Source organism: Oncorhynchus keta, chromosome 35 (assembly GCF_023373465.1).
Source record: "Oncorhynchus keta strain PuntledgeMale-10-30-2019 chromosome 35, Oket_V2, whole genome shotgun sequence".
In the NCBI taxonomy this organism is placed as follows: Eukaryota; Metazoa; Chordata; class Actinopteri; order Salmoniformes; family Salmonidae; genus Oncorhynchus; species Oncorhynchus keta.
In genome coordinates, this window is record NC_068455.1 from 69,731,439 (window position 1) to 69,756,273 (window position 24,835).

At 42.6% G+C, this 24,835-nt stretch overlaps 1 protein-coding gene across 1 annotated transcript; it reads left to right on the top strand.

Annotated features, from left to right (window-relative positions):
* Window positions 1–767: 767 nt before the first annotated feature.
* On the top strand, window positions 768–23,774 carry LOC118368912 (sterile alpha motif domain-containing protein 9-like). Its single transcript, XM_035753396.2, has 7 exons — window positions 768–810; window positions 908–958; window positions 13,750–16,708; window positions 18,949–18,986; window positions 22,126–22,187; window positions 22,503–22,714; window positions 22,831–23,774. The coding sequence occupies exons 3-7, from the start codon at window positions 13,822–13,824 to the stop codon at window positions 23,046–23,048; spliced, it is 3,417 nt and encodes a 1,138-aa protein (XP_035609289.2). The 5' UTR covers window positions 768–810; window positions 908–958; window positions 13,750–13,821; the 3' UTR covers window positions 23,049–23,774.
* The last annotated feature ends 1,061 nt before the right edge of the window (window positions 23,775–24,835 follow it).

The following is a 24,835-nucleotide window of genomic DNA, read 5'->3' on the forward strand; positions in this document are numbered from 1 at the left end:
TATTACATCATAATGACTTTGATTTATACGTTTCCACTATTGCGGAAGTGATGTGAAGATGAAGAGAGGTGGGTTGGGAATGTGAACTTGGCACATACTGCAGTGTTCTTTCTGTCACACCATTTCCTGGAAAAGTAACATGTACATCTGCCACAAGATAATATGTAAAAAAATATGTAGTCAAATTAGATGGCTAACCCACTGATCCTGCTTTGTTGTAAACCCCTCAGGTCTAAAATGTGTATGTATGTGTATTTTATCCAACAGAATAATTTGTTTGTTGATTTGAATATGTCACAGTGGGGGATAATCTTCCAAGTCCCCGGAAAAACATAAAAAATACAGTATTATAACAAATTGATCAGGGAACCATATTTTCTACCCTTGATATGGCTGTGGCTCCAGTAAGCTATACAGTCAGGAACTTTCATATTTTCGTTGGAAATACATGTATACCTTCATGCATCTCCCTGTGATACTGCTGTACAGAAACAAAGCACCATTTACAACCATCCAACTCGGTTTCATTTACAGTGAAATGTAACTTAAGTTAACAATGACATCTTCATCACTGGCATCTAATTTGTCCAGGTCATACCGTTTACCTTGGAAACTTGGCACAGACTGATGCATAGAGACTAACTACACAGGGGGGAAACATCAACCTGAACCGGTTTGAATGTGGGTGGCTCAACTCAAATTTGACTATAAAAAGGACACATCATCCAGGGTCAGTCATTGCATTTCAAGAGCCAAGACAGGTAATAACTTAGCAACCTACGAGTATTAACCAGAAAATGCAATACAAAGGTTGTACCTTCAGATTATCCTTATTTCAGAAAAAAAGTCATTGATTCTCTGAAGTTTTACAGATAATGTAACTGTGATATCATGCTTTCCTTTGCAGATTCGGCTGTGATTTCCACAAAAAGATAGAACCGTCTTGAAACAGAAAAAGGTAAGGACAATGCCAGTATTTTACATTTTGTGTTGGTATACATTTGTATTGCTGAAGTTCAGTGCTATATCGCACTTGAAATGTAAAAGTAATTTGTGGTTGAGCCGACTCAAGCAGCCTTTACAGTGAATGTAGTCTCCACAAACACTGGAACATTGCCTTTAAATTCAAATAATGCTGTAACGCAGAACTTCAGCATTACGGATTGAATTGAGCCATTAGTAGACAACATGCAGAATTATAAGATATAAGAAGACTTTACACTCAAGGGAATTGGCCTATATGGACAGGGCCACATTTCTAACAGAATCAATGTATTTATTTATTTGACATGGACAATGCACATCAATTAACCCCTACAAGGAGGGTTCTGCTAAGCTTAACATATGGAATTGTTTTAAGATGGTCATACCATGGATAATTTTGCAATTTGATTTAGAATTTTAGGACCCCTGTAGGGAAGGGAAGAAAATGATATAAATACAACAATTATTTGATGAAACATTGAATTTGGCATTAGTCCATAGAAACACATTGAATAACATGTTCATAGATGGCAAACTATACTAAACAAAAATAGAAACGCAATATGCCATAATTTCAACAATTTTACTGAGTTACAGTTCGTATAACTAAGTCGGTCAATTAAAATATATTCATTAGGCCCTAATCTATGGATTTCACATGACTGGGCAGGGGCGCATCGATGGGTGGGCCTGGGAGGGCAATGGCCCAACCTCTTGGGAGCAAGGCCCACCCACTGGGGAGCCAGGCCCAGACATTCAGAATGAGTTTTTCCCCACTAAAGGGGTTTATTACAGACAGAAATACTGACAGGGGGGCTGGTCTCAGACAGTCCTGCAGGTAAAGGAGGTGGATGTGGAGGCTGGCTTGGTAACAAGTGCTCTGTGGTTGTGAGGCCGGTTAGACGTACTGCCAATTTCTCTAAAATGATGTTGAATTCTCTGGCAACAGCTCTGGTGTACATTCCTGTAGTCAGCATGCCAATTGCATGCTACCTCAAAACAGACATCTGTGGCATTGTGTTGTGACAAAACTGCACATTTAGAGTGGTATTTTAGTGTTCCCAGCACAAGGTGCACCTGTGTAATGATCATGCTGTTTAATCAGCTTCTTGATATGCGACACCTGTCAGGTGGATGGAATATCTTGGCAAAGAAGAAATGCTCACAAACAAGGATGTAAATGAATTTGTTCACAATATTTGAGAGCAATACATTATTTCTGAGTATGGAAAATGTTCTGTGATTTTTTATTTAATCTCATGAAACATGGAACAAACACTTTACATGTTGTGTTTATATATTTGTTCAGTGTATTTAGGCCTAATTACCACTAAAATTCCATGAAAACGATAGAATGACAAACGAAATATATATGTGGGCTATAGCAGCCTAAAGGTAGGAAGTCTAAATCGTGGTGTCTTCCCTATATTCTTTGTCGATGGCGCTGGTCTGAATGATTTACTGTAGGTGTGTGTGTAGAGGCCCCTCCATTGGAGGCGTGACCAGATAGTCAAAAAACAAACAGGAAATGTGTTTTGAAGTGTCTGAGTGATATAAGAAAGATCCGAAAATTATAGAAAACTTTTTGTGACCCATATTTAATCTTGCAGAGGCCCATCCATTGGAGACGTGACCAGATTGTTTTTTGACTAACAGGACATTTGTTTTGAAGAGTCTGAGAGAAATAAGAAAGATCAGGAATTAATAGAAAACATTTTGTGACCCATATTTAACCCCTTTTTTGACACTAAACTACTTCCATATATACAGTGCGTTTGGAAAGTATTCAGACCCCTTGACTTTTTCAACATTTTGTTATATTACAGCCTTATTCTAAAATGGATTCAATTGTTTTTCCCCCTCATCAATCTACACACAATACCCCATAATAGCAAAGCAAAAACAGGTTTTTAGAAATTATTGCAAATGTATTAAAAATTAAAAACTGAAATATTACATTTACATCAGCAGATCCTGTCAGGTTGGATGGGGAGCATCGTTGAACAACTATTTTCAAGTCTCTCCAGAGATTGAACGGGTTCAAGTCCTTGCTCTGGCTGGGCCAGAGACAAGAGACTTGTCCCAAAGCCACTCATGTGTTGTCTTGCCTATGTGCTTAGGGTCGTTTTCCTGTTGGAAGGTGAACTTCCGCCCCATTCTGAGGTCCTGAGCTCTCATCAAGGACGTGATGCTTGGCATTCAGGCCAAAGAGTTACATCTTTCATAAGACCAGACAATCATGTTTCTCATGGTCTGAGAATCCTGTAGGTGCCTTTTGGCAAATTCCAAGCGAGCTGCCATGTGCCTTTTACTGAGGAGTCCAATCAAGTTGTACAAACATCTCAAGGATGATCAATGGAAACATGATGTACCTGACCTGATTTTCGAGTCTCATAGCAAAGGGTCTTAATACCTACAGTGGGGAGAACAAGTATTTGAAACACTGCCGATTTTGCAGGTTTTCCTACTTACAAAGCATGTAGAGGTCTATAATTTTTATTATAGGTACACTTCAACTGTGAGAGACGGAATCTAAAACGAAAATCCAGAAAATCACATTGTATGATTTTTAAGTCAGTCATTTGCATTTTATTGCAAATGCTGGGCAATACGGACTTTCAGCTCCCTCCAAGGATTTTATATTGGGTTCAGGTCTGGAGACTGGCTAGGCCACTCCAGGACCTTGAGATGCTTCTTACGGAGCCACTCCTTAGTTGCCCTGGCTGTGTGTTTCGGGTCGTTGTCATGCTGGAAGACACAGCCACGACCCATGTTCAATGCTCTTACTGAGGGAAGGAGGTTGTTGGCCAAGATCTCATGATACATGTCCCCATCCATCCTACCCTCAATACGGTGCAGTCGTCCTGTCCCCTTTACAGAAAAGCTACCCAAAGAATGATGTTTCCACCTCCATGCTTCACGGTTGGGATGGTGTTCTTGGGGTTGTACTCATCCTTCTTCTTCCTCCAAACACGGCAAGTGGAGTTTAGACCAAAAAGCTCTATTTTTGTCTCATCAAGACCACATGACCTTCTCTCATTCCTCCTCTGGATCATCCAGATGGTCAGTGGCAAACTTCAGACGGGCCTGGACATTCGCTGGCTTGAGCACGGGGACCTTGCGTGCGCTGCAGGATTTTAATCCATGACGGCGTAGTGTGTTACTAATGGTTTTTTTGAGACTGTGGTCCCAGCTCTCTTCAGGTCATTGACCAGGTCCTGCCGTGTAGTTCTGGGCTGATCCCTCACCTTCCTCATGATCATTGATGCCCCACAAGGTGAGATCTTGCATGGAGCCCCAGACCGAGTGTGATTGACCGTCATCTTGATCTTCTTCCATTTTCTAATTATTGCGCCAACAGTTGTTGCCTTCTCACCAAGCTAGCCTTGTGCAGGTCTACAATTGTATCCCTGATGTCATTACACCCTCTCTGGTCTTGGCCATTGTGGAGAGGTTGGAGTCTGTTTCATTGAGTGTGTGGACAGGTGTCTTTTATACAGGTAACAAGTTCAAACAGGTGCAGTTAATACAGGTAATGAGTGGAGAACAGGAGGGCTTCTTAAAGAAAAACTAACAGATCTGTGAGAGCCGGAATTCTTACTGGTTGGTAGGTGATCAAATACATATGTCATGCAATAAAATGCTAAATTACAAACCTCTACATGCTTTGTAAGTAGGAAAACCTGCTAAATCGGCAGTGATTCAAATACTTGTTCTCCCCACTCTATGTAAATAAGGTATTTTGGTTTTATTTTTAATCAATTTGCAAACATTTCTTAAAACTGTTTTCTCTTTGTCATTATGGGGTATTGTGTGTAGATTGATGAGGAACTTTATTTATTCAATCCATTTTAGAATAAGGCTGTAATGTCGCAAAATGTGGAAAAAGTCAAGGGGTCTGAATACTTTCCAGTTGCAATGCAATTCATTATTTTAACTGGTACCGGGCTACTTTCAGACGAGTCTTATGAGGCTTTATGGCATCCTAGATCAAAACAACCGACGTACGTGTTCATGAGAGTCTCACCTTTCGATGGTGGGGTCATATTATTATCATACTATTCGGACGCTACAAATGTTCTCTATTACCGATTTTCGGATATCTCCTGGTCTGACAAACACTGCTGTAGCTCTGTCACCTTCCACTGCAGAAGCAGATGGCCGACATCGGCAGATGCGGTGGATTGAGACGCAGCCCATGCAAAAGACATTTCTTGCTTTAAGGGGCAATCAGCAGTAGAAACAATAACAAAGAGTGCTCCCCACCCCTGAACTGAGGGATGGGGCTGGATAAATTAAACCACTCTCAAATTCATGAACAGAGTTATGGATGCAAGGACTGACCATGCAAGATATCAAAATTATACACTACATGGCCAAAAGTATGTTGACACCTGCTTGTCGAATATCTCATTCCAAAATCATGGCATTAATATGGAGTTGGTCCCCCCTTTGCTGCTATAACAGCCTCCACTCTTCTGGGAAGGCTTTCCACTAGATTTTGGAACATTGTTGCAGGGACTTGCTTCCATTCAGCCACAAGAGCAATAGTGAGGTTGAGCACTGATGTTGGGCAATTAGGCCTGGCCTGTAGTTGGCATTCCAATTCATCCCAAAGGTGTTCATTTGGGTTAAGGTCAAGGCTCTGTGCAGGCCAGTCAAGTTCTTCCACACTGATCGCGACAAATCATTTCTGTATGGACCTCGCTTTGAGCACGGGGGCATTGTCATGCTGAAACAGGAAAGGGCCTTCCCCAAGCTGTTGTGACAAAATCTTGAAGCACAGAATTGTCTAGAATGTCATTGTATGCTGTAGTGTTATGATTTCCCTTCACTAGAACTAAGGGGCCTAGCCCGAACCAGAACAGCCCAAGACCCTTCCCCAAACTTTACAGTTGGCACAATGCATTCGGGCAGGTAGCGTTCTCCTGGCAACCGCCAAACCCAGACTCGTTCGTCGGACTGCCCGATGGTGAAACGTGATTCATCACTCCAGATAAGGCATTTCCACTGCTCCAGAGTCCAATGGCGGTGAGCTTTACACCACTCCAGCCGATGCTTGGCATTGCTCATGGTGATCTTAGGCTTGCCCATTGAAGCCCATTTCATAAAGCTCCCGACAAACAGTTTGTTGTGTGGACGTTTCTTACAGAGGCAGTAGTGTTGCAACTGAGGACAGAGTAGATTTTTACGTGTTTCGGAACTCGGGAGTCCCGTTCGGTGAGCTTGTATGGTCTACCACTTCGCAACTGAGCCGTTGTTGCTCCTATACATTTCCACTTCACAATAACAGCACTTACAGTTGACCGGGGCAGGGCAGAAATGTTATGAACTGACTTGTTGGAATGGTTGCATCCTATGACGGTGCCATTCTACTGCCAATGTTTGTCTATGGAGATTTCATGACTCGATTTTATACACCTGTCAGCAATGGGTGTGGCTGTAATCGCAGAATCCACTCATTTGAAGGGTTGTCCACATAGAGTACCAGTCAAAAGTTTGGACACCTACTCATTCAAGGGTTTTTCTTAATTTTAACTATTTTCTATATTGTAGAATAATAGTGAAGACATCAAAACTGTGAAATAACAAATATGGAATCAGATAGTAACCAAAAAAGTGTTAGACAAATCAAAATATATTTTATATTTGAGATTCTTCAAAATAGCCACCATTTGCCCTGATGAAAACTTTGTACACTCTTGGCATTCTCTCAACCAGCTTCACCTGGAATGCTTTTCTAACCGTCTTGAAGGAGTTCCCACATATGCTGAGGACTTGTTGGCAGCATTTTCTTCCCTCTGCGGTTCAACTTATCCCAAACCATCTTAATTGGGTTGAGGTTGGGTGATTGGTGAGGCCAGGTCATCTGATTCAGCACTGCATCATTCTCCTTCTTGGTCAAATAGCTCTTACACAGCCTGGAGATGTGTTTGGTCATTGTCCTGTTAAAAAAAATATTATTGTCCCACTAAGCGCAAACCAGATGGGATGACATTTTGCTGCAGAATGCTGTGGTAGCCATGCTGGTTAGGTGTGCCTTGAATTCTAAATAAATCACAGTCAACGTCACCAGCAAAGCATCCCCACACCATCACACCTCTTCCATGCTTCACGGTGGGAACCACACATGCAGATTTAAACCGTTCACCTACACTGCGTCTCACAAAGACACAGTGGTTGGAACCAGATATCTCGAATTTGGACTCATCAGACCAATGGACAGATTTTTCAAAGGTCTAATGTCCATTGCTCGTGTTTCTAGTTCCAAGCAAGTCTCTTCTTATTATTGGTGTCCTTTAGTAGTGGTTTCTTTGTAGCAATTCGACCATGAAGGCCTGATTCACGCAATCTCCTCTGAACAGTTGATGTTGAGATGTGTCTGTTACTTAAACTCTATGAAGCATTTATTTGGGCTGCAATTCCTGAGGCTGGTAACTCTAATGAACGTATCCTCTGCAGCAGCAGTAACTCTGGGTCTTCTTTCCTGTGGTGGTCCTACATGAGAGCAAGTTTCATCATAGAGTTTTTGCGACTGCACTTGAAGAAACTTTCAAAGTTCTTGAAATGTTCCAAATTGACTGACCTTCATGTCTTATGTAATGATGGACTGTTGTTTCTCTTTGATTTTTGAGCTGTTCTTGCCATAACAGGGACTTGGTCTTTTACCTAATAGTGCTATCTTCTGTATACCACTCCTACCTTGTCACACACAACTGATTGGCTCAAATGCCTTAAGAAGGAAAGAAAATCAACAAATTAACTTTTAACAAGGCACAACTGTTAATTGAAATGCGTTCCAGGTGACTACCTCATACATATCCAAGATGGCTTTTCAGTCGGACGTCAATTTGTCTTGTCTCGTCCTGTCCCATGTATATATCGTCTTCGTGTATATTTCATATAGACTTTTTATATTTTTAATTTTAATTTCCATCTACGGACTGAACATATTCTCCTCCAACCCACCTCCCCCAATGTGGCACGGGTCTGCTATTTTTTTTACACTTTAGAACCGGAACCCCTATCAGGAGCTAGCCAGCTAACTAGCTACTAGCTAGTAGTCAGTTAGCCACTGCGAGCGGTCATCACGTTAACTCGGACATCAGCTAGCCTCAGCCCGGTCAATTCCTGACAGTTGCACAGCTCAATATCAACCCAGGGTATATTGGACTGCTTTTTCTCTACCACATCTCCGGATTCCTACCGCAAACAATGAACCTTTACATCGGATTGTCGCAGCTGGCTAGCTGCTATCCAAGTGGCTACTCCTGGCTAACGTCTCTGTCCAAAGCAAGCACTAGTTAGCCTGGAGCTAGGCCCATCTCCAGCCAATTATTGGACTACAAAACCCATTTTGCCAATTGGCCTGGACCCTTTTACTGCCAACACGGATCCCCGCCTACCAATCACGACTGGTCTACCGACGTAACCATTCGAGTGGGTCTCAACAGGCTATTCTGTTACGATGTCACCAAAGAACCACCTACTATCCCCGGCCCGCTAGCTTTTCTGAACGCTGTGTCCCCTGCTCGCCTAGCTTAGTAGTGACTACCAAACAGCACCCTGACTCACCTATTGCTACTCTTTTGACCTTATGATCACTCGGCTACACAGCTGATGCCCCCTGTTTCAATAACACAGCACCTAATTTTGTTTACCTGTCGGCCCCAGCCTTGAACTCAGGTCAAGTGCGTACCTAACTAACCTGCTCTGCCCATTCATCGCCATTTACCCGTTGTTGTCTTAGCTCTCCTGATCCACACATGTGTTTGCTTTATGCCTCTCTCTAATGTCACTATGACTTGTCTACTGCTGTCCTGGCTAGTTCTTGCTGTTTTATTTCACTGTATAGCCCTCATTCCCACTCAAAATGCCTTAGATAGCTCTTTTGTCCCACCCCACACACATGCGGAGACCTCACCTGGCTTAACTGGTGCCTCCAGAGACGAAACCTCTCTCATCGTCACTCAATGCCTAGGTTTACCTCCACTGTACTCACATCCTACCATACCATTGTCTGTACATTATGCCCTGAATCTACTCTACCATGCCCAGAAATCTCATCTTTTTATTCTCTGATCTTTTTATAGCCGTTAGCCGTACCCTTATCCTACTCCTACTCTGTTCCTCTGGTGATGTAGAGGTTAACCGAGGCCATGTAGCCCCCAGTTCCACTCCTATTCCCCGGGCGCTATCTTTTGTTGACTTCTGTAACCGTAAAAGCCTTGGTTTCATGCATGTTAACATCAGAAGCCTCCTCCCTAAGTTTGTTTTATTCACTGCTTTAGCACACTCCGCAAACCCTGATGTCCTAGCCATGTCTGAATCCTGGCTTAGGAAGGCCACCAAATATTCTGAGATTTCCATCACCAACTACAACATTTTCCACCAAGATAGAACTGCCAAAGGGGGTGGAGTTGCAATCTACTGCAGAGAGAGCCTGTCATGTTTTCCAGATATGTGCCCAAACAGTTCAAGCTTCAACCTTTAAAAATCCACCTTTCCAGAAATAAATCTCTTGCTGTTGCCACTTGTTTATAGACCCCCCTCAGCCCCCAGCTGTGCCCTGGACATCATATGTGGATTAATTACCCCCCATTTATCTTCAGAGTTTATACTGTTAGGTAACCTAAACTAGGATATGCTTAACAGCCCAGCTGTCCTACAATCTAAGCTAGATGCCCTCAATCTCACACAAATTATCAAGGAACCTACCAGGTACAACCCTAAATCCATAAACACGTGCACCCTCACAGATATCATCCTGACCAACCTGCCCTCCAAATACACCTCTCCTGTTTTCAACCAAGATCTCAGCGATTACTGCATCATTGCATGTGTCCGTAATGGGCCCACGGTCAAACAACCACCCCGTATCACTGTCAAATGCTCCCTAAAACACTTCAGCGAGCAGGCCTTTCTAATCGACCTGGCCGGGGTATCCTGGAAGGATATGGACTTCATCCCGTCAGTAGAGGATGCCTGGTTATTCTTTAAAAGTGTTTCCGTCACCATCTTCAATTAACATGCCCGTTAAATTTTTTTGAACTAAGAACAGATACCTGTATAGCCCTTGGTTCACTCCAGACCTGACTGCCCTTGACCAGCACAAAAACATCCTGTGGCATACTGCATTAGCATCGAATAGCCCCCGCGATATGTAACTCTTTAGGGAAGTTAGGAACCAATATACACAGGCAGTTAGGAAAGTAAAGGCTAGCTTTTTCAAAAATAAATTTGCATCCTGTAGCACAAACTCCAAAACATTCTGGGACACGGTAAAGTCCATGGAGAATAAGAGCACCTCCTCCCAGCTGCCTCACTGCACTGAGGCTAGGAAACACTGTCACCACGATAAATCTACGATAATTGAGAATTTCCATAAGCATTTTTCCACGAATGGCCATGCTTTCCACCTTGCTACTCATACCCCAGTCAACAGCTCTGCACCCCCCACAGAAACTTGCCCAAGCCTCCCTCATTTCTCCTTCACCCCAATACAGATAGCTGATGTTCTGAAAGAGTTGCAAAATCTGGACCCCTACAAATCAGCTGGGCTAGACAATCTGTACCCTCTATTTCTAAAATTATCCGCTGCAATTGTTCCAAACCCTATTACTAGCCTATTCACCCTCTCAGAGTTCCCCAAAGATTGGAAAGCTCCTGCCGTCCTCCCTCTCTTCAAAGGGGGAGACTTTCTAGACCCAAACTGTTACAGACCTATATCTATCCTACCCTGCCTTTCTGAAGTCTTTGGAAGCCAAGATAACAAACAGATGACTGATCATTTCGAATCCCACCGTACCTTCTCCGCTATGCAATCTGGTTTCCCAGCGGGTCATGGGTCCACCTCGACCACGCTCAAGGTCCTAAACGATATCATAACCGCCATCGATAAAAGACAATACTGTGCAGCCGTCTTCATCGACCTGGCAAAGGCTTTTGACTCTGTCAATCACCGCATTCTTACCGGCAGACTCAACATCCTTGGTTTCTCAAATGACTTCCTCGCCAGGTTCACCAACTACTTCTCAGATCGAGTTCAATGTGTCAAATCGGAGGGCCTGTTTTCCAGATCTCTGGCTGTCTATGGGGGTGCCACAGGGTTCAATTCTCGGGCTGACTCTTTTCTCTGTATACATCAATGATGTCGCTCTTGCTGCTGGTGATTCCCTGATCCACCTCTACGCAGATGACACCATTCTGTATACTTCAGAGAGTTCTTTGCCATGAGGTGCCTGGTTGAACTTCCAGTGACCAGTCAGTATGAGGGAGTGTGAGAGCAATGACACCAAATTTAACACACCTGTTCCCCATTCACACCTGAGACCTTGTAACACTAACGAGTCACATGGGGAGGAAAAATGGCTAATTGGGCCCAATTTGGACATTTTCACTTAGGGGTGTACTCACTTTTGTTGCCAGCGGTTTAGACATTAATGGCTGTGTGTTGAGTTATTTTGAGGGGACAGCAAATTTACACTGTTATACAAGCTGTACACTCACTACTTTACATTTTAGCAAAGTGTCATTTCTTCAGTGTTGTCACATGAAAAGATATACTCAAATATATATGTAAGTCGCTCTGGATAAGAGCGTCTGCTAAATGACTTAAATGTAAATGTAAATGTATACAAAAATGTGAGGGGAGGACTCACTTTTGTGATATACTGCATATATATTTACCAAAAAAATATATGGGGGATTGGAAATGATGCAGACAATTACATTGATGGAATTTACAATCTATCCGCAATTTTAAAGCTGATCTACACCCTAGTTTTGATCTGACCATCTAAGTCACAACAATAGACGCACACAGTGTGCTAAAACTAATAACACACAAATGATTGTATTCCTCTTGTCTATTTTGAATACATAATTTAAAAGTTCACAGTGTAGGTTGGAAACCCCAAGGCTAGTGACTTCTCCAAAACCTAATTGGAGTCAGGAGTCAGCTAACCTGGAGTCCAATCAATGGGATGAGATTGGAGATGTTGGTTAGAGTTGCCCTGCTCTTTACAAAACACTCACAAAATTTGAGTTTGCTTTTCACAAGAAGCATTGCCTGATGTGAACCATACCTCAAACAAAAAAGATCACAGAAGAGCTAAGATTAAGAATTGTTGACTTGCATAAAGCTGGAATAGGTTACAAAAGTATCTCTAAAAGCCTTGATGTTCATCAGTCCACTGTAAAACAATTGTCTATAAATGGAGAGAGTTCCGCACTGTTGCTATTCTCCCTAGGACTGGCCTTCCTGCAAAGATGACTGCAAGTGCACAGCTCAGAATGCTCAATGAGGTAAAGAAGAATCCTAGAGTATCAGCTAAAGACTTACAGAAATCTCTGGAACATGCTAACATCTCTGTCGACGAGTCTACGATACGTAAAACACTAAACAAGAATGGTGTTCATGGGAGGACACCACGGAAGAAGCCACTGCTGTCCAAAAAAAAACAATGCTACACGTCTGATGTTCGCAAAAGAGCACCTAGATGTTCCAAAATATTCTGTGGACAGATTAAACTAAAGTTGAGTTGTTTGGAAGGAAGGAACACATAACACTATGTGTGGAGAGAAAAAGGCACAGCACACCAACATCAAAACCTCATCCCAACTGTAAAGTATGGTGGAGGGAGCATCATGATTTGGGTCTGCTTTGCTGCAACAGTTTGCTATCATCGACGGAAAAATTAATTCCCAAGTTTATCAAGACTTTTGGCAGGAGAATGTAAGGCTACCTGTCTGCCAGTTGAAGGTCAACAGAAGTTGGGTGTTGCAACAGGACAACGACCCAAAACAAAAATACACCTTCTGGAGTGGCCCAGTCAGAGTCCTGACCTCAACAGGTTAAGATGGAGTGACATGACCTCAAGAAAGAGGTTCACACCAGACATCACAAGAATATTGCTGAACTGAAACAGTTTTGTAAAGTGTAATGGTCCAAATTTACTCAAACAGTTATTAAATCCAAGGGTTCGCATACTTTTTTCCACCCTGCACTGTGAATGTTTACATGTTGTGTTCTAAAAAGACATGAAAACTTAAAATTGTTTGTGTGCTATTAGTTTAAGCAGACTGTGTGTGTCTATTGTTGTGACTTAGATGAAGGTCAGATCAAATTGTATGACCAATTTATGCAGAAATCCTGGTAATTCCAAATAGTTCACATACTTTTTCTTGCCACTGTATGACACGGAGCTCAAGGAGTGAAACTTTCGCACAAAACATGTCTGGATTTCCCGGACAGTCGCATGATTGTCAACCCAGCCATCGTTAGATGTTGGTTTAAGTTCACAACACTTCCCCGTTCCTTGGGAGAGTGTGTCCCCATGCTTCCCTATACCACGTCCCTCATGTGTACACGCCCCTCCGATGGCCTCAGGTGCCATCCAACTTCTGACACCAATGCACCGAATTCGGGGGTAGCCCTGCCTGGGACATGACCCCGGGTCCCACGACTTTCGACCCAACACCTTAGCCATTACATGAAGAGATCCAAACCTCTTCACAAGGTCGCTAGGTGTTGGGTTGCTACAATAGATGCCTATTTATTAGAGGGTAGCAACAAGAAGCAAAACACAGTCTGTATTTGTCAGCTCCATGCAGTGTCAGTAGATAAATCAAACCAATGTCCAACATATCAGCTATATAAATGAAACTCCAAAAAAGTCAAAGATATACTGTAATCAGCCTTTTGTTTATAACCAATAATGACCTTCAACATTTTTACTGAAACATTATTGTCTCCTTTCTCAGAGTCCATACCACCACATGAAGTACAATTAATATTCAGAAAACTGGTTCAGCTTGGGACCGGAGACAACAAAGATGGCACACAACAAGGGGTCGTCCCTGTCCAACGCCCGCGGTCCTGAAATTTATGTTGGAAGTCAAATCAGGGTTTCCATTTCACTTCTGGATGTTTTGTACGCAAATGAATTTGAAGAAGAGGACATAGACTCCGCAGTAGCTAAGAAGACCGAGGTAGATTTTTACAGAGGAGCCCCACCTCAATGGCTTAACTTCTACTGGGCTGAAAGGGCAACGTCAGTTGATAAAATAACCCCCTTTATCAAAAGAGACGGGTACACGGAGCTGATAGAAAATATTAAGAAACGGCGTAAGGGCGACCTGACACCTACCATGAATCTGCTGCATCAGCCAGGCAGCGGAGGAACCACTCTGGCCAAGCAGGTGCTCTGGGATATGCGTAAAAAGCTCAGATGTGCTGTTCTAACAGGTGCTACCTCAGATTTCACAGCTATCGCCAAGCAGGTGATTCACCTTTTCACTGCAGGCGGCCAAGGCCACCAGAACACTGTGCTCTTACTGCTGGAAGATGAGCGTATTCTGGAGAATCTGCAGGATGCCATCATGAAAGAGATTACAGACCGAAACATTACAACCCACATGCCTGTGGTCATCATTTTAAACTGTGTGCGTAAGGAAGTTATCAAACAAGAGGACCATAACAACTCAAGACATGTTATTCTCAGGGCGGAACTTTCTGAAGCAGAGAAACAACAGTTTGAGGAGAAACAGATTGAGATCAGTCGAAGCTACAGCAATGAACACAAACAGTTTCATGGCTTTAACATAATGCGAGAAAATTTCAGTGGAGATTATGTTAAAGAAACATGTGTCTTTTTAGATGTCAGGAAAAAAAGAAGACCTAAAGAAAAACAGCTTCTTGCATTCTTATCACTGGTGAATGCCTACGTCCCTGGATCCCACCTTCTGGAGTCTCAATGTCAGGCATTCCTGGGGACTCAAGATCCCATTTATGTAGGCCCTTCCTTTGAGCAGCGAATGGAGCCTTTCAGTCATCTGATAGTGACATTCCCTTCACAACAGGGACAACACAAACACGTCCGCATGGCTCACCCACTGATTGCACAGCAGTGTGTTAAGGTATTGGCTACAGCAGGTGTGAACAGGAGTGATACAGCAAGGAACTTTCTGACTGACTTTTGTGGAGAAGAGGTGCAGCAACATTTGTTGCCTGTCATCAAAGACATGCTAACTAAGAGGGAAATCACAGTGGACCATCAGCAGAATACAACAAGGGAAATGGGAGAAGAGAGGAAAGACATGTTTTCCAGGTTGATTCACGATATTGAAGACAATGAATTCAAAAGCAATTGTGTATCTGTTTTGCAATTAGCTTCAGAGAAAATCACGCAAAACCCATTTTTTCCTCAAGCTCTTGCTCGTTTCTTTTACCTTAGAATGGGGGAATATGGTGAAGCAGAGCAGTGGGCAAAAATAGCAAAAGACAGAGATCCTAAGAATTCATTTGTTGCTGACACTCTGGGGCAAGTATACAAGAAACATTTAAATAGCAGGGTCCATGATACTTCCATCTCTGCACAAGACATCTTGCAACTGGCAGTAAAGGCATTTGAGGCTTTCAAAGATGTGGAAAGGGCTGCTGAAAATGAGCAAGGAGCAGACATGCAAGATGATGGTGTGACAAAAGTCTCACACATCTTTAACAACAGAGGACTATTTGGTTATCTACAGGTTGCCAACATTGTTTTTGACTCACTTGTCTCTCTTGACAATAACTGGCAAAAGGTCCTTACCATGGAAATATCTGCTGACTCTTTCTTCATATCAATCGGACAGAAAAAGCTCTTAAAGTACAAGCCACTCATCATCAGCCTCAGGGATGAGGTGGAGAGGAAATGTGAGTTTTTTGATGGTTACCTGACGTACTCCAAACCCAGCATGAAAATAAATGAACCAAATTACTTTCAGACTGATGTCAAGAACTGTTACTGCAAATACGTGGGGACATGTACACCTATACACTCAGAGTCTGCAATAGGTGTACCCCTCCAGAAACTCAAAGAAGAAATGGCCATTACTTTCCCTGGACTGCTTTGCTGTCTTGATAAGGGCTATGATGAATCTAACTTGAGCCGAATAACAAAATTGTGGGAGGAAATACAAGAATGTGAAAAAAATAAAGATGGTGGTGGTGAGAATCAAGCTTCCCAAAACTTCATCCTTGCCAACATCATCTTAAGCAAAGTTGAAGCAGCATCTCCAATGCTTACCCCTTTGCCAATCCTAAGAAGAACTCTGGAGAGACATCTATTGGCCAATCACGGTAACCAAACCCCCGAGTTTTACCTCTTAGTCCGTTTGCTGTTTTGGCCCGAGGAGCATAAGAAAATAGGATTCAATATTGACCTCAATAAACTTATTATTGAGATGCAAGACTCCTACAACAACACATACAAGAAACATCTTCGCTCAAGGTACCTTCGCCCCCTTATTTTCCTGGGAAAAGGTGAGGGTTTGAGCAGATTGGTTCATAGATCAAAAATAGACAACCTATTCGTAGAGGAGAATCAAATGGCAAGGCCAGAGGCAAGGCCAGACACTATAGATCAAAAGTGGAGCAGTGGTGAGGTGTGGAGAAAACCCAGTGTCCAGGACCTTCTTTTTCCAGTCAATGGAGTGGTTAGACAGCACCGGGTGTTTGCGTGTGTTGATGGCAAGGAGATTGAAGTCTGTGCCGACCAACAAAGCAAAGTTTGGAAGTCTGGAGACGTCTGCTTCTACCTTGGCTTCACCATTAGAGGTCCTGTGGCCTATGGCATCAACTACCCATCCCATCACGGACATGTCTCCCATTCAGATAGGATGACAGGGGAGGTACCTCGTAAAATGTTGGAAGTACCTGACATCAAATCGATCAAAGACGGTAAGACAGTTACTGTATAGTCATATATTTCTCATTTTCATCTCTATTGTCTCTCACTAAAGTCCATTCATGTTTTTGACACGAGTGACACAAGAGACTTCCAAACCCACTGATGATTAGTAAAGCTCAAACCAAGTTTAATCACCCAAAGGATAAGACATCTTCACACAGTCACTGGTATTTAACCCTTCCTCCTATGATCCTACCCGTACACCTCTGAACATCCAATACACCTCTGTTGCTAGACAGAATTTTAGTGATATCTGTTCTTCCTCACTTTATCTGACCTGACCTCTGCTCAAATTCCTCACTTCTCCCCAACTCACAACTGTCATGTTGACATGTACCAGACTGTGGCCATTCTTCTTCCCATAGGATCCCTCATGTCTAACAATAACATATTCTGACTGAATGTAAACATTCTACATTCCCCTCTCTCCCTCAGTGAAATGAATACATATACTTCATATTTTCAAGTTTAGAACTCAGAACCCATCACCACCAATCTACACGGGGGAAACAGTGATGCTGGGAGTATTTAATCATGGAGATTATTGTTAGCACTAAATATAATTCTTATGATATTTGTCATATAATTGATTTTACATTGCTTTGAGTACCAGGAAATTAAGACTGTACAGTCGTTGCCAAAAGATTTGAGAATGACACAGATATATTAATTTACACAAAGTTTGCTGCTTCACTGTCTTTAGATAGTTTTGTCAGATGTTACTATGGAATACTGAAGTGTAATTACAAGCATTTCATAAGTGTCAAAGGCTTTTATTGACAATTACATGAAGTTGATGCAAAGAGTCAATATTTGCAGTGTTGACTCTTCTTTTTCAAGACCTCTGCAATCCGCCCTGGCATGCTGTCAATTAACTTCTGGGCCACATCCTGACTGATGGCAGCCCATTCTTGCATAATCAATATTTGGAGTTTGTCAGAAGTTGTGGCTTTTTTGTTTGTCCACCCGCCTCTTGAGGATTGACCACAAGTTCTCAATGGGATTAAGGTCTGGGGAGTTTCCTGGCCATGGACCCAAAATATCGATGTTTTGTTCCCCGAGCCACTTAGTTATCACTTTTGCCTTATGGCAAGGTTCTCCATCATGTTGGGAAATGCATTGTTCATCACCAAACTGTTCCTGGATGGTTAGGAGAAGTTTCTCTAGGAGGATGTGTTGGTACCATTCTTTATTCATGGCTGTGTTCTTAGGCAAAATTGTGAGTGAGCCCACTCCCTTGGCTGAGAAGCATCCCCACACATGAATGGTCTCAGGATGCTTTACTGTTGGCATGACACAGGACTGATGGTAGCATTCACCTTGCCTTCTCCCGGATGCCCCAAACAATCGGAAAGGGGATTCATCAGAGAAAATGACTTTAACCCAGTCCTCAGCAGTCCAATCCCTGTACCTTTTGCAGAATGATGTTTTTCCTGGAGAGAAGTGGCTTCTTTGCTGCCCTTCTTGACACCAGGCCATCCTCCAAAAGTCTTTGCCTCACTGTGTCTGCAGATATACTCACACCTGTCTGCTGCCATTCCTGAGCAAGCTCTGTACTGGTGATGCCCCGATCCCGCAGCTGAATCAACTTTAGGAGACGGTCCTGGCACTTGCTGGACTTTCTTGTGCGCCCTGAAGTCTTCTTCACAACAATTGAACCGCTCTCCTTTAAGTTCTTGATGATCCGATAAATGGTTGATTTAGGTGCAAATTTACTGGCAGCAATATCCTTGCCTGTGAAGCACTTTTTGTGCAAAGCAATGATGACGGCACGTGTTTCCTTGCAGGTAACCATGGCTGACAGAGGAAGAACAATGATTCCAAGCACCACCCTCCTTTTGAAGCTTCCAGTCTGTTATTCGAACTCAATCAGCATGACAGAGTGATTTCCAGCCTTGTCCTCATCAACACTCACACCTGTGTTAACGAGAGAATCACTGACGTGATGTCAGCTGGTCCTTTTGTGGCAGGGCTGAAATGTAGTGGAAATGTTTTTTGGGGATTCAGTTCATTTGCATGGCAAAGAGGAACTTTGCAATTAATTGCAATTCATCTCATCACTCTTCATAACATTCTGGAGTATATGTAAATTGCCATCATACAAACTGAGGCAGCAGACTTTGTGAAAATGTATATTTGTGTCATTCTCAAAACTTTTGGCCACGACTGTATTAACACAGTGGTTAGTACTTTGTGTGCTTGATTTTCTGATTGATATGTCTGTCCCCAGAGCCTGTGAGAAGCTGCGCAACATGTGCCAATGTCATGGTGAGTACAATAGTAGTAGATAAGTGTTTGACAAATCCAAATTCTTTACCACCACCTATGTTGATTGTGCTCAGAATTCATGAATGTAAATTGTTTTCAGGAAAAATAAGAAAATATGGTGGGAAAATCCAAAACATTTTGCTCCATTTTCAGATGGAATTACCCAATTGACAGCAGGATTATAAAATAGTTATTTGTGGAGGGGTAGGGTTCTACCAACCATCCTTGTCATCTGAAGAACCATTTTTGGGAGACAATGGATATTTGTAAGGCAAAGGGTTCTACGTAAAACCATTAACATGCAAAGAACCATTTTTGGAAGAAAAGTATATTTAGATTTTTTTTAAGGCAAGAAGGTTTCTTTGGAAGGCAAGAAACCTTCTACACAGAACCCCTTCTGAATCTGAATGAGTTTATTTATTGTAAATTTTTATTTTACATAGTGCCTGGACATTTGTGTTTAAACTTTAACTTCAGGAGTTTAAAAAGATAGGTGTGAGTAAACCTATATGGGAATATTTGTGCATATATCTGGTATTCCCTTTTATCATTTGACATGTAACTGACATAGTGGTGTAAAATAACCCCAGTGTTGATATTAATAACCAGTTGAGTGGTTGTCATTTTTCCTCTATGTAGAGTATAACATTAAAAACCACACCCATCAATATCATACACTGCTCAAAAAAATAAAGGGAACACTTAAACAACACAATGTAACTTCAAGTCAATCACACTTCTGTGAAATCAAACTGTCCACTTAGGAAGCAACACTGATTGACAATAAATGTCACATGCTGTTGTGCAAATGGAATCGACAACAGGTGGAAATTATAGGCAATTATAGCCAATAAAGGTGTGGTTCTGCAGGTGATAACCACAGACCACTTCTCAGTTTCTATGCTTCCTGGCTGATGTTTTGGTCACTTTTGAATGCTGGTGGTGCTTTCACTCTTGTGGTAGCATGAGACGGAGTCTACAACCCACACAAGTGGCTCAGGTAGTGCAGCTCATCCAGGATGGCACATCAATGCGAGCTGTGGCAAGAAGGTTTGCTGTGTCTGTCAGCGTAGTGTCCAGAGCATGGAGGCGCTACCAGGAGACAGGCCAGTACATCAGGAGATGTGGAGGAAGCCGTAGGAGGGCAACAACCCAGCAGCAGGACCGCTACCTCCGCCTTTGTGCAAGGAGGAGCACTGCCAGAGCCCTGCAAAATGACCTCCAGCAGGACACAAATGTGCATGTATCTGCTCAAACTGTCAGAAACAGACTCCATGAGGGTGGTATGAGGGCCCGATGTACACAGGTGGGGGTTGTGCTTACAGCCCAACACCGTGCAGGACGTTTGGCATTTGCCAGAGAACACCAAGATTGGCAAATTCGCCACTGGCGCCCTGTGCTCTTCACGGATGAAAGCAGGTTCACACTGAGCACATGTGACAGACGTGACAGTCTGGAGACGCCGTGGAGAACGTTCTGCTGCCTGCAACATCCTCCAGCATGACCGGTTTGGCGGTGGATCAGTCATGGTGTGGGGTGGCATTTCTTTGGGGGGCCGCTCAGCCCTCCATGTGCCTGCCAGAGGTAGCCTGACTGCCATTAGGTACCGAGATGAGATCCTCAGACCCCTTGTGAGACCATATGCTGGTGCGGTTGGCCCTGGGTTCCTCCTAATGCAAGGCAATGCTGGACCTCATGTGGCTGGAGTGTGTCAGCAGTTCCTACAAGAGGAAGGCATTGATGCTATGGACTGGTCTGCCCGTTCCCCAGACCTGAATCCAATTGAGCAGATGTGGGACATCATGTCTCGCTCCATCCACCAACGTCACGTTGCACCACAGACTGTCCAGGAGTTGGCGGATGCTTTAGTCCAGGTCTGGGAGGAGATCCCTCAGGAGACCATCCATCACCTCGTCAGAAGCATGCCCAGGCATTGTAGGGAGGTCATACAGGCACACGGAGGCCACACACACTACTGAGCCTCATTTTGACTTGTTTTAAGGACATTACATCAATGTTGGATCAGCCTGTAGTGTGGTTTTCCACTTTAATTTTGAGTGTGACTCCAAATCCAGGCCTCCATGGGTTGATACATTTGATTTCCATTGATAATTTTTGTGTGATTTTGTTGTCAGCACATTCAACAATGTAAAGAAAAAAGTATTTAATAAGAATATTTCATTCATTCAAATCTAGGATGTGTTATTTTAGTGTTCCCTTTATTTTTTTGAGCAGTGTTTTTCCCAGCATATTCTATTGCCGGTTGATTTTAAGAATTGTTTGTTTCAAAACCTGTGTTATTGCATGTACATTGACTGGTTGATTAATCTTGTGCTACAAAAAGATAAATAACATACATTTTCCTAAACTAATACAGTCTGTTAGTCCTTGGACTTATTGCACCCGTTACTGGGATGGTTGTTCAAGTTTAGATTTAGTCTCATTTATCAATATTCCCTACCCTGACAGTTATTCTGAATGCAGGTTGTGGGTGATACAAATTAGAATTGTTGGATATCCTCACTCTGGCTAGATTCCAATTAAAATTACACATCACTTTGCAAGTGAGCATAATGTGACTTGCAGGCCTGCTGTGGCCTGTAAACCAGGAGTTTCCTACCACCACTGTGTTATTGTATAACTAGGCATTCAAAGAAAGGCCTTATGATATATGTAATGTATTGTCATAAAAAGTTTCATTGGTTAAGGTTGGTGGAACCATTCATAGAGGGTTCTCAGGAAGAACCCTCCAAAAATAAAAGGGTTCTAAGTAGATCCATTCATAGAGGGTTCTAGGTAGAACCATTTACAGGGGGTTCTATGATGAAGCCTACATAGAGGGTTCTAGGTAGAAACCTCTGCAAAGGGTTCTACCTAGCACAAAAAAGGGTTCCCCTATGGGGACCAACCAAAGAACCCTATATTGTTTAATTTAGCTACTTTTTTTCTAAGAGTGTATTGTTCAAATCAGAAAGCATTCTTCATTCAAGTAAAAATAAATGTACAGAATAAGGTTTACAAAAGTGTAGGAAAAGAAACCCTTCAAAGTACATATTTTACACTGCAATGTTTTAAAAATGATGTCGTAAATACAGTTTGATCATCTGTGATAATCAGAGATCAATGTTCTCTTATTCAGGAGTCTACCAACTGGGTTCAGGTTGAACCTGTGGTCATCACTGAAGAAGCCCCAATGTTCAGGTACACTCCTGGGATGTATTAGTCCCTCACCATATACAGAATGATAAAAGATTTCAGTTTTGCTATCCAACAATTCTGTTTTAAGATAACAGTAACTAGATGGAATAAACCTCCTATCCATTATTTAAAGAAAGTCTGACTTTATAGCATTTGTTGAACTACTTGTAAAAACGTAGGAAATACAAGTATGTGAGGATCTACAGAAAAGTTTAACAAAGTAAAGTAACTATTATTATGTTTGTCAACTACTGATAAACAATTAAATACATGACTTACTTACTAAATCCATTTTGTCTTCTTTCATGCCGTACCTAGCATGTCTCCCCTGGGGCGCTACGAGTGCAGAGTATCAGGGCTCCGATGGGTGTGTAAAGACCATGTCAGTCTGCAGTATCAATTCAGCTCCTGGGAACCTCACAGTGCAATGATGAAAAGCTTGGGGTACAAGCAAGGAGGCCCCCTATTGGACGTCACAATCCTTGCAGGAGAACTGGAAGAAGTGCATCTGCCACATTTTGCCTGTTTCGGTATGGGCGTAGATTTTTTAAAACTAAAATATAACTGATGCAAACTACTTTTAAAAAGCCTTGTTGTTGATGTCAACCTGATGTTTATGCAAATGTGCCTGTTTTTATCTCTGCAGGCGATGATCCCTCTTTTAAAGAGAAAGTGAGAGTTCTACATGTAGAAGACTGTGGTGTGTCCGTAGAACAAGTGGAGGAAGTCACCCGCTTCCACGTCAAGATCCTCCATCCAACCTTCTCTGCAAAAGGAGTTCTCGTGAGATCTGGCTTTCCGCTGAATGTACACTGTGACTTGCTCATCTACCAGTCCAAGCCCCCATCTTGGACAGACTCCTGAAGAGAGGAGTCATCACTGACAATGGCTACAGTGACGTGAGATCTGAAAGAACCAAACAGAAGAAGATGAAGGAGCTCTTTGATGGGCCCCTGACAGGATGTGGCCCCAAAGGCAAATATATTTTCTTAGAGATCCTGAAAGAGCAGGAGCCATTTCTAATCAGAGAATTTAAGGGTGAATGAGAAGCTGAATACATTTGAAGTTTAATTTTAGGGGAAAGGACACGAATGACAAGACTCCTAGACAGGGGTTATCGCTGACGAGGGCTATGATAAGTTGATGGCTAAATGCACCACCCAGGACCAGATGAGGACGCTCTACTCAGGACCAACAATGTTAAGTGGCACCAAAGACACCTTCTATGTCATCCTGGAGGAGCTTGTATCATCCCTGATCGATGAACTATTCATTGACAAACCACCTATAATCATTGATAGGTGAATGAAGGAGGGGTGGTGAAATGTTTCTTTAAAAAAGGGCAGAAATCTGATGGCAATTTCACTTGGTTTCTTTGTGTGTTAATGACTTTGAATATAATCACAAATGTTTAAAAGAAAACACTTTTTTATGGAGGGTTGGAGTTTGATTAGAATTGTATTTATTTATTTAGAGACAAGAAAATATATAAAGGAAAGATTTTAAAGACAAATGTATTGACTTAATTTAGGCAACTATGTGAATGACAAATCAGTGATGGTAAGGAATACCAGTGATCAGCATGTCAATCAAAATACAAATACATAACATTGTAAAGCTTTATTCAACAGCTTATAACAGCTGTTTCTATCATCCGTACTGGGCAGGCGTGTCCTCCCAAGCATCAATATGACAAACTCTTACGAGTGGCTTTGTTTGTGTCTTGTAAAGAATTGCATTAAAGCAAACCCTCTGCCACACCTGCTGCATACAAACTTCATTTATTTCTGATGCGTTTTCTGATGCCCTTTAATGTTACCTAGCTGGGCCAAATATTTCCTGCATATGTCACAATGGTATGGCTTCTCCCCTGTGTGGATTCTCTGATGGACTTCCAGCTCCACTTGAAATGTTAAAAAAGGACTTCCAACACTCGTCACAGTAGTGAAGCTTCACCCGTGTCTCTTCTCGTGGGTTCTGAGTGACAATTTGTCCACGGATCTGCAATCACATGTTCAACACGCAAACGATTTCTCTCGTGTGTGTCGGAACATGTCTTCCCAAACTCAAGTCTTGACTGAACTGTTAACTGCGGTCAGGGAAACTGCAAGCGTACGGCTTCTCCTTGATGTGTGTTTGCTGATGTGTTTTCATGTTACTTAGCTGGGCGAAATCTTTCCCGCATATGTCACAATGGTATGGCTTCTCCCCTGTGTGGATTCTCTGATGGATATTAAGCTTGTATGGTAATAAAAAGGACTTCCCACACTCATCACAGTAGTAAAGTTTCACCCCAGTGTGTCTCTTCTCGTGGGGTCTGAGCGACGATTTGTCCGCGGCTCTGTAATCACATGTGGAACAAGCAAATGGTTTCTCTCCTGTATGAGTACGAACATGTATTTGCAAACTCAACGCATGACTGAACCGTTTACCACAGTCGGATAAACTGCAAGTGTATGGTTTCTCCTTGGTGTGAGTTCGCTGGTGCGTCTTCAGGGTGGCCAGAAATCGGAACCTCAGCCCGCATTGCGAGCATTCCTGCGGTTTGTTGCCCGTGTGGATCTGTTTGTGTCTGGACCAGGTGGTGTAGTTGGAGAACTTGCTGCCACATACATTGCAGGAGAATGGTTTGGCGTCTGTGTGAACCCGTT